This window comes from Scyliorhinus torazame, chromosome 15 (assembly GCF_047496885.1).
Source record: "Scyliorhinus torazame isolate Kashiwa2021f chromosome 15, sScyTor2.1, whole genome shotgun sequence".
NCBI classification, from domain to species: domain Eukaryota; kingdom Metazoa; phylum Chordata; class Chondrichthyes; order Carcharhiniformes; family Scyliorhinidae; genus Scyliorhinus; species Scyliorhinus torazame.
This window is the reverse complement of record NC_092721.1, coordinates 199,114,357-199,125,363: the sequence shown is the minus strand read 5'-3', so window position 1 is coordinate 199,125,363 and position 11,007 is coordinate 199,114,357. Positions and strand designations below refer to the sequence as shown.

The 11,007-nt window shown below is 45.2% G+C and overlaps 1 protein-coding gene across 5 annotated transcripts in view; it reads right to left on the bottom strand.

The window, feature by feature from the left end:
* Positions 1-11,007, bottom strand: part of LOC140392110 (52 kDa repressor of the inhibitor of the protein kinase-like) — a 40,641-nt gene that overhangs the window by 9,767 nt on the left and 19,867 nt on the right. For 3 of the 5 annotated variants that reach the window (XM_072477407.1, XM_072477411.1, XM_072477410.1), the window contains exons 2-5: positions 2,706-2,943; positions 2,285-2,405; positions 343-456; positions 197-233 (exon numbers count right to left, since the gene is read on the bottom strand). In XM_072477407.1, the coding sequence (XP_072333508.1) occupies positions 197-233; positions 343-456; positions 2,285-2,405; positions 2,706-2,848 (415 nt within the window). In that variant the 5' untranslated portion in view covers positions 2,849-2,943. Of the gene's footprint in view, positions 1-196; positions 234-342; positions 457-2,284; positions 2,406-2,705; positions 2,944-8,491; positions 8,722-11,007 lie in introns of those variants that run through there. The other 2 variants (XM_072477409.1, XM_072477408.1) reach the window with 2 other exon arrangements.

The following is an 11,007-nucleotide window of genomic DNA, read 5'->3' as shown; positions in this document are numbered from 1 at the left end:
GTGCTTTTTTTGAAAAAGTATTTTGGAAAACTTCACCAATGTTTCCAATGTTAAACTAACTTCATTTCAAATCAAACGGTATATCTGGTTAATTAATTTGCCACAAAAATACAAGCCCCAGAACAATATGTTTGAAAACATCTATACACACAATTTGCTGAGTCACATGCTTTCATTGTGTGATGAATCTACTTACTTCTTGGTGCTTTCACGGTCAATAAATCTTCCTCAGTCTATAACAAGAAGGGAGGAAAAGAAGATTAACATATCCAATGCTTCACAAAATGTTATACCACTCAAGTTATGATCATTGTTGTGAATTGTACAGAGGCAATATCTTACCAGCTCTTTTATCCTCTTGTGCTTTTTGCGTTTGCCTTCAGGTTTATTGAGATGACTTGTTAAGTCAAACAAGGTGGGCACGGCATCTTCCTTGAGGACTGTTCTGTAAGGGCTCTGGAAACAAGTTCATGAATTTAAATAATGCAAGATGCTTTTTGTTGCTTAATTTTCCCATCTACAGTTTCGCCAGTGCTCTCTCATAAGTTCTGGCAGCCCTCTAATGCTTCATGTCGGAACCAGTTAACGAGCACTACAAAGTATTCAACAGTTACAGGCATCACAGTCCAATAATGAATTAAGTGATTAGGGTATGGGGATGTACTAAAACATTCAGACAAGAGAGAACTAATCCTACTACTTCATAAAATTTTGAGCCAGACATAGAACATACAGTGCAGAAGGAGGCCATTTGGCCCATCGAGTTTGCACCAACCCACTTAAGCCCTCACTTCCACCCCATCCCCGTAACCCGATAATCCATCCTAACCTTTTTGGCCACTAAGGGCAATTTATCATGGCCAATCCACCCAACCTGCACGTCTTTGGGAGGAAACCGGAACACCCGGAGGGAACCCACGCAGACACGGGGAGAACATGCAGATCCGCAGACAGTGACCCAGCGGGGAATCGAACCCTGGCGCTGTGAAGCCACAGTGCTATCCACTTGTGCTACCGTGCTGCATGTCGAGAGGGCTAGACCCCATTTGGCGTATTGTGTGTAGTTTTGGGCCCCATATCAAAGGATGTGCTGGCCTTGGAAAGGGTCCGGAGGAGGTTCACAAGAATGACAATCTCACCTAGGATATGCTGTGCGAATCTAGCCAGTTTAGTAAGAATAGTGCACCTCTCCAGGTAACACAGAGAGCAATGAGATTACCTAAGGGGTTGAGGAATCAGACTGTGAAGTGATCATGCAAACTGATCATGTTCTCACTGGAAAAAGGAAGCCTAAGAGGTATTACGATTGATGTTTTGAAGATTTTATAAGAAATAGACAATGGAGTCCAGCCAGGCTGCTTTATTTTGTCCAGGGCAATAAAAGCAGAAAGCAGAGCATGTAAAACGCATCCATAGATACAGTATTTCAGTCAGTGGTCAATCTACTGAACTAGCTCGTGTAGAAAAATGAAAATTGCTTATTGTCACAAGTAGGCTTCAAATGAAGTTACTGTGAAAAGCCCCTAGTCGCCGCATTCCGGCGCCTATTCGGGGAAGCTGGTACGGGAATTGAACCGTGCTGCTGGCCTGCCTTGGTCTGCTTTAAAAGCCAGCTATTTAGCCCAGTGTGCTAATCAGCCCCAGAAGACAAGTGAAGCAGAAAATGTTGATTCATTAAAATATAAACTGGATTGATAGCTTTCGGAATATTTCCGGATACTGTACATGAATAATTTGAGACATTATATTCTCAGGCTCAGGAGTAACCGATGACTTTGCTCCTACAATATCCAAAGCTCCCCATCACTGGAAATCCTCCCCGATTCACGTCACGACCTGTCATAAACTAAGTGGTAGAGTTTGATTGCCCCTGATTGAATCAGTAACTCAACTGGCATGATCCAGGATGGCGGAAGGCAAATAAGACTGGCCTCAGTCTTTTATCATCCAGCATTCAGGGGGGCACAGTGGTTAGCACTGCTGCCTCGGTGTCAGGGACCCTGGTTCAATTCTGTCTGTGTGGAGTTTGTAAATTCTCCCCGTGTCTGCGTGGGTATCCTCCGGGTGCTCCGGTTTCCTCCCGCAAGTCCCGAAAGACGCGCTTAAGTAAATTGGATATTCTGAATTATCCCTCGGTGTACCCGAACAGGTGCCGGAGTGTGACGACTAGGGGATTTTCACAGTAACTTCATTGCAGTGTAAATGTAAGCTGACTTGTGACACTAATGAAGATTATTATTTTGAACAACTTGTCAGAGTATAAGCTTGGAGAATTATAACTTACGTTTGTGCATATCAGGGATTGTTCGAAGTGTCTTGCACATAGTCTGTATTGTTTGTGAAGCTGTTCGGCAGTCCGGTTTTCCAGGTCTGCTCTCCGACAGTTCTCCACCCACTTCTGACACCTGCATTAATTGACACAAAAAAATCTAATGACTTTTGTGACCCAGAATTTGATAAACAACTTTGCATTTCATTTTTTTTTTATTAACAGAAGATAAATGTAAATGTCATTTTTTCCAAAGGAGTGTTCCAAACAAAACCAGAGGGCATGACTTCAGCACTGTGTGAATTTAACCTAGGTCTGACTTTTAAAGACTGATTTGCTGTTGGTTGTAACATTGTCACATTTTTCCTTCACTCTCTTTCCATAAGATATGAAATGAAAAGAAATAACAGTGGTTAGCACTGTGGCTTCACAGCACCATTGTCCCAGGTTCGATTCCCGGCTTGGGTCACTCTCTGAGTGGAGCCTGCATGTTCTCCAAGTGTCTGCGTGGGTTTCCTCCGGGTGCTCCGGTTTTCCCCCACAAGTTCCGAAAGAGGTGCTGTTAGGTAATTTGGACATTCTGAATTCTCTCTGTGTGTATCCGAACAGGCGCTGGAATGTGGAGATTAGGAGCTTTTCACAGTAACTTCATTGCAGTGTTAATGTAAGCGTACCTGTGAAATAAAGATTATTATAGAATTAGGCCATTCCATCCATCAGGTCTTCTCTGCCATTCGATCATGCTGATATCTTCATCCCCATTCTCCTGCTTTCTTCCCATAACCCCAGATCCCCATATCAATCGCAAAATGCCCTTAAGCAAGAACACCAGATTTGTGCTTGAGGTGCTGTTACCCACAGGGCTACAGACCAGAATAGTTATTTCTTAGAATATAAGAAATAGGAGGCGGCAATTTAGCCTCTTGAGCCTGCTCCACCGTTCAATTCCCTTCCCATTGTGGGAGACAGCAACACTTCCCATAAGAAATATATGCTTAAGTTACCTTAGGATACATACAATCCAAAAACTACACAAGAGGTACTTCATCAATTTAAGCTTTTGTTGTTGGCTTCTACCTGAACTGAGAATATCAAGCAATCCATGGCCACCTTCGCCATGAAGAGACTTGATAATCTTTCCCTTCTGCTCTCCTCCACATCCTCCAGTATGGACGACTTCTGAAGAGTTAACAGTGGAACACAGGAGGGGAAACAAGCTACAAAGTATGATTCGCCTTGAGAGGCAACGTCAACAACCCCGGCAGGCAAAGCACATTTACTGCCAACAGGATTGTGATTCCTCTGGCCTAACTGAATCCAGGCTCTCCAATTGTGACCTCACAATAAGCATAGTAAGAGCTTGTAATCATTCAGTGGTAATGTCACAGGATGAGTAATCCAGAGACCCAATAATGCTCTAGGGACGTGGCAGCGGGTGGAATTTAAATACTATTTAAAAAAAAAACTATAATTGAAAGCTTAGGGCGGCACGGTGGCAAGCACTGCTGCATCACCGCACCAGGGACCCGGGTTCAATTCTGAGCTAGGGTGACTGTGTGGAGTTTGCACTTCCTTCCCGTGTCTGCGTGGGTTTCCTCCGGGTGCTCAGGTTTCCTCTCTCAAGCCAAAGATGTGCAGGCTAGGTGAAGTGGACATTCTGAATATTGCCCAAGGGTTAGGTGGGTTACGGGGATAGGAGCTGGGATTTGGGGCCACTCGATGGGCCGAATGGCCTCCTTCTGCACAGTAGGGATTCTATGATTCTAGTCATCAGTGACAGCTATCATCAATTGTTGCAAAAACCCACCCGGTTCACTGATATCTCTAGGGAGGAATATCTTCCAACCATATCTAGTCTGGCCTGCATATGTGACTCCAGAGCCACAGCAATGTCAGGCAAACCACTTATTACAAGGGAAATTAAGGATGGGGCAATAAACGACAGACTTGCCAGCGATGCCCAGAATTAATTTTGTTCATAAAGATGCTTTTATGTAATAGAGCAAATGGAGGAAGATCTGGTCCCCCTTGCTTGACTGCACTTGACAGTGTAAACAAGCCTCTTCTAATTGAGTTGCTGGGATGATCTTAGTAAACAGATAATCAGCTCATCAGTCATCCAGCCACAGGACTGGTCATTACAAGGATGTGTTCACCAACTCAATGCTGAAATCGGAGCGCATCAAAGGTATCCTGCGGGACAATGGCTACCCTGATCAGATCAGATCTTGCTGTTATTGTTAAACTCATGAACAGGCCTATGGCTGTCAATTCCAGTCCTGAAAAGTTCCGATTGTACCGCAGATTACCCCGGAAGAGAGCAACAGGTGAAGCTAGCCATTTAGAAGGAGGGGGGGGGGGGGGGGGGGGGGGGGGGGGGGGTCCGTTGAAACTTATAGAATACTGAGAGGCCTAGATAGAGTGAATGTGGAGATGTTTCCACTAATAGGAGACTAGAACCCAAGGACACAGCCTCAGACTGAAGGGACGATCCTTTAAAACTGAGATGATGAGGAATTTCTTCAGCCAGAAGGTGGTGAATCTGTGGAACTTATTCTCGCAGAAGGCTGTGGAGGCCAAATCACTGCGTGTCTTTAAGACAGAGATAGATAGGTTCTTGATTGATAAGGGGATGAGGATTACAGGGAGAAGGCAAGAGGATGGGGATGAGAAACATATTGGCCATGATTGAATGGCGAGCAGTCGCAATGAGCTGAATGGCCTAATTCTGCTGCTATATCTTATGGTTATTCTGCTGTAGCAACACAAGTGGTATTCTCCATTTACAGGAAGCAGCTGTCAAGCCATGAAGCCACATGCCTATCACACAAAGGAGCAATGTGGCAGATGAAGTATGTAGGCCTTACGTCCCAACGGCTTGTGGGTCATATGAAACAGCACATCTCTTCAGCTTTTTGCAACAGGCATGCACTGACTGTACTGAACCAGCCCATGTTTGCAAAGCTCAAAACAAAGGGAGGGATTTTCTGCATGCCCCCGCATCATGCTTTACGGCGGCAGAGGCAGCCTGCCATTGGCTGGTGGTGGGATCTTCTGGTCCTGCTGCTGTCAATGGGGTTTCCCATTGTATGCATCCCCGCCACGGGCGATTACCATTGGCAGGTCTGAATATCCCATCGGTGGGAACGGCCGGAACATTCTGACCATAGTGTCCAACATTAGATGTGATTCCACAATTGCACATGTGCTAGACATTCCTGGTTGTGCTAAGAATTAACTGAAAAGCAATTCAAGATCAGTCAGGCTTGTAGTGAGGCTCACATTTGCATGGTAGCAACCATATACATCACAAACAGGGTCTTGACCTTTACAAACAAAAGGAGTATTTCCATGCAATATGCCTTTTCCAAGTAAACAAACTTGGGAGGCAGCCATTCCCAGTTTCACTTTTTTCTTTTTATAAATTTAGAGTACCCAATTATTTTTTTTCCCAATTAAGGAGCAATTTAGCGTGGCCAATCCACCTAACCTGCACATCTTTAGGTTGTGGGGGTGAAACCCACGCAGACATGGGGAGAATGTGCAAATTCCACACGGACTGTGACCCAGGGTCGGGATTCGAACCCGGGTCCTCAGCGCCGCAGTCCCAGTGCTAACCACTGCGCCACATGCCACCCTCATTCCCAGTTTCATTAACCAGAGTCGATCTGCCTGGTTTGAATTTGAAACAATTGCTTGGCAGTTAACTGTTCTCTGCTGCATTCTCCATGCCAACACTTCTGCCAGTGTCCACTTGCCAAACAATCAGCACTCTCTTCTCATACAGTATAAATGTCATTCCCTTTATTGTTGGTTTGTCTTGTGAGCTGTCCTGATAAGTGAAAGACAATAATAGTATGTCTCTTTTCATAGCAATAAAATTATTCTGTGCAGAAAGCATGGTCTATAGGGAAACAGCAGGGCAGTGGTTGTTCGGACAGGGGGCAGCTCTGCACTACCAGAAAGTAGTTGGAATGTGTATGGAGTAATTGGGGCACATAGCACTTAAGAGGAATCAAACAGAAAACGCTGAAAAAACTCAAGAGGTTTGGCAGCATCTAGAGAGAGAGAGAAATGCAAATTAACATCTCACGGGGATCAACCTTTTGTTCATGAAAAGAGGAAAACATTACAAGATATAACAGGTTAAGTGCAGACAGGGAAAGAGGGAGAAAGAGACCAAAAGGAAAAGTATGTGATAGGATGGAAAGATTAAATGACAAAAGAGACAATGTTGTTGTCAAGGCAAAAGAAGGTCATAAAGGGACAAGTAAACAGAAAGATCCATTTAGAGGAGGTGAAAATGGAAAAAGCAGAATCATTACAGCCGATAACCAAAATAAAAACATTGAGACAAAGGTTAGAATCTGAAATTGAGTTAAATGTTGAGTTCAGAAGGCTGTAAAGTGAGGTGCGGTTCCTCAAGCTTATCTAGCGCTTCACGGGGGGGGAAGAGAAAGAGAGAAGTGTCCGCCCGGCAACGTACCCCCTCAGCGGGTTTCCCTGCGGCATTGGGTGGATTCAACAGGAAATCCCATTGGCAGCGGTGGAATCAGGAGATCCTGCTGCCAGCCAATAGGCCACCTCCCGCCCGCTGAGAAACACCTCACGGGGAGGCCAGGGAATCTCACCCATGATCTTTTCAGTCCAACTGAGGGGCATTGAGAGGGTGGATGTGGAGAGGATGTTTCCTCTTGTCGGAGAATTTAGAACGAGGGGGGGGGGGGGGTCACCATTTAAAAATAAGCGGCTGCTCATTTAAGACAGAGGTGATGAGAAACATATGCTCTCAGAGGGTCATGATTCTCTGGATCTTTCTTCCTCAAAAGACGATGGAAGCAGAGTCTTTGAATATTTTTATGGCTGAACGAGGTCGATTCTGGTTTAACCAGGGAGTGAAAGGTTATCGGGGAGGGGGGCAGGAATGTGGGATGGGGTTGAGGTTACAATCGTGGCCACGATCTTATTGAATGGAGCAGGCTCGAGGGGCCGAGTGGCCTCCTCCTGCGTATGCTTGTGAGTGGGTAGATGGTGCTCAGGTTAAAATCCCATCCAAAGATGGGACCTGTGGCAGTGTGCAGTGCTCCCTTGGCAATGCAGTGAAATTTCAGTCTCCGTCGACACGAGCTTGCACAGACAGGAACCTGGATGAAGGGAAACCTGTTAATCAAACAAAGGGGTTCCACTCTGATCGCTTTTTAAATAAGATTCCAGTTGCAGTTTCTCACCTATACTCAATGCTTACTCACCCCTCAGAAAAAGGATGGCTGGGGAAAGAAAGATATCCAAACAAGATTCAACAATTGTTACAGTTTGATGACGTGCGAATGACCAATATTCCATTTCCTTGTTGATTTTGGTCAAAGATATCTCTTGACAAGGAGCCCGAATACACAGCAGTATCCCACATTACTTATGGGTGGGATTACAGTGCCTCCATGTTGAGCTCCGTGTGCTGTTGCCATGCTGCGGAACGTGGATTGGGTATCACAAACTCGGTTAATTGTAGAAGAAATTGTGCCCAACGTGCTTCACACTCGTTCTCCCTTGACTAGCCGCCCCATTTCCTATCCAATGGGCCGTCAAGCAAATGGGGGTGTGCATAGCACAGTGGTTAGCACCGCTGCCTCACAGCACCAGGGACCCGGGTTCAATTCCGACCTCAGATGACTGTGTGGAGTTTGCACTTTCTCCCCGTGTCTGCGTGGGTTTCCTCCGGGTGCTCCGGTTTCCTTCCACAATCCAAAGATGTGCAGGTTTGGTGGATTGGCCATGCTTAATTGCCCCATAGTGTCCAAAAGGTTAGGTAGGGTTATGGGGATTGGGTGGAGGCGTGGGCTTCAGTAGGGTGCTCTTTCCAAGGGCCAGTGCAGACTCGATGGGCCGAATGGCCTCCTTCTGCACTGCAGAGAATCTATGATCATAACAGTCTGGAGAATAAACCAGAGGAACCTGTTTGATAAACATGGTGTGAGATGCTGGGGGGAGGTCGGTTATGCGCATGCGCCCCTCCTCCCGCCCACCCTGGATGGCGAGGCCTAGCGACGGAAAGTGGGAACACAAGCCCGAGGAAAGATTTTGGAGCAACATGCTCGCTCAACTAAACACCCAGAACAGGGCGCCACGGCCATCCCTGAATTAACGAATGTGCGTGCTATCTTTACCCCGACAGGAGGATGCTTTTATTTAAAAACTGGGCATTTATAAATTTGCAGTCCTCACCTCTTGGGGTCTCTGGGGAACCTGAAGAAAGGTAGGTCCGGGTAGTTGGTGCTCCCCCGGCTACAGTTCGGAGCCGCGCAAAAATTCGGCATTTTTCTGTTCAAGTTTTATTTATTATTCCTTTCCCTTTTTTATGGGAGAAGACGGAATTTTGCCCTCCGGTCGCTGAAGCAACGACGCCTTTTCCCTTCGTCCAGGGTTGCTCTGCTGCGGCTTGGGAGGTCAAGCTGCTCCTCCGCTATACCACAATGCGCCGCGCCAACGCGCCAAACTGCATACAGAAGCTGTCAGTGCTTCACACACTCCTGCAGCTAATGGCAGCTGTGAGGCCACCAGCTTCTGCATCACTCAACTGGAATTTGCCGTGGACAAGAAATTTTCAATTGGACTCTTAAAGTGTATTAATTGGGAAGCATGTTAGTTTAATTACACAATTACACTTTAGAAAGCTATCAGACCTGGCATCTTTCCCTTGCTGTCAACAGTGCAGGCACTTAAACTACTTTGGGATTAGCATATAATTTACAGTGCAGACTGCACCGCTTTTGGAAAGAGCACGCTACCCAAGGTCAACACCTCCACCCGATCCCCATAACCCAGTAACCAGACCCAACACTAAGGGCAATTTATTATGGCCAATCCACCTAATCTGCACATCTTTGGACTATGGGAGGAAACCGGAGCACCCGGAGGAAACCCACGCACATACGGGGAGGATGTGCAGACTCCGCACAGACAGCGATCCAAGCCGGAATCGAACCTGGGACCCTGGAGCTGTGAAGCAATTGTGTTATCCACAATGCTACCGTGCTGATGTTCAGAGGTTGTGAAAAGCACTATATAAATTCAAGTTGTTTTTTTACACAAAATGAAATGAAAGGAAAATCGCTTATTGTCACAAGTAGGCTTCAAGTGAAGTTACTGTGAAAAGCCCCTAGTCGCCACATTCTGGCACCTTTTCGGGGAGGCTGTTACGGAAATCAAGACAGGATCAGACCATGTCGCCCACTGAGGGTGCTCCATCATTCAGTCCTATATCACGGCTCATCTACTGCCCGATCACCAATACTCCATGATTCCAAAAGATCAAAAATCTGTCTACCCCAGCCTTCAATGTATTATGGATGCAGCATTCACAGCTCTGTGGGAAAGAGAATTCCAAAGATTCACAACCCTTTTGAGCGAGGTAATTTTTCCTCATAGTTTTAAACGATCAGCTCCTTATCCCGAGACTGTGCCCAGTGTTTTAAATTCCCTGATAGATCAAACCCATGAAAATCTTAGTAAAGTCTTACAACACCAGGTTAAAGTCCAACAGGTTAGTTTCGAATCAGAACGCAGCTCCTTCCTCAGGTGAATCCCCTGCATTCACCTGAGAATGGAGCTGTGCTCCGAAAGCTAGTGATTCGAAACAAACCTGTTGGACTTTAACCTGGTGTTGTGAGACGTCTTACTGTGCCCACCCCAGTTAATGCCGGCAACTCCATATCATGAAAATCTAAATACTTGTCAGCTGGTTCATTAATGTTGTTCAAAGATTACCCGGCACATGACTTTAGTGCAATACTAAAAGTCCTCTGAAAGTAGCACATTCTCCTCAGTCATAATAGCAGGTCATGCCAGTTTGCCTGAGGGGGCTGTACTTTAAAAAAATCATAATATCTCATTCAAATAATGGTGCAACAGTACTGCCATTAGAAGGTTATCTTGAGTAAGGTGATTGAAAAAGAAGATTGTGAAATTACAAGGAAAAGTTAATGAAGCTAGTGTCATGATATGCAAACATGCAGATAATGATATACAGACAGGCAGCTAATGAACACAGAGAACAGGAGATGACCAATGAGCAGGCAGGACACTCAGGGGTGGTATCTCACTATAAAAGGCATGAAGCACTCACACTCCGCCTCTTTCCATTGATGAACAGCTACAGAGTGAGTCAGGGTGTATTTATAGTATCACACCTCCAGCACGTGGCTAAGAGCTAGTCTGGTTCAGTCAGACAGAGTAACCACATTTAGGTTAGCAGAGAATCAAACTCATAGAGAACTGTGCTACTGGTTCAATAAATCAGATTGAACTAACTTCAAGGTCTGGAATATCTTTTGGTCAAAGCTGCATCCAGTTGCAGCCCGTGTTATCCCAGAGTACATAACATATCAGCTAGGTGTTTTGGGGAGAAGGAGAAATATGATGATGTAATTGAAGTATTCATGTCTAACCAGTAAACTAAAAAAACAATCCAAATAAATTGTTCAATATGGCTAAGGGTTAGGAGCATAAAAGGATAATCATGGGAGCATCCAAGAGCAAATTGATTGTGGAATTAATTAGTAGGAGCAATGAAGTAAACAATATAAATGGGTTCATAAGAAAACTGTTGGCACTTATGGATAGAAGAGGATTGGAGGGCTATGGTGAAAAGGTTTGATCTATGAAAAAGGTATCAATATTTAAAAAAGAACTTGCTTTTATAGAGCTTTTTGAAACAGAACATCCCAAAGTGCTTTATAGTC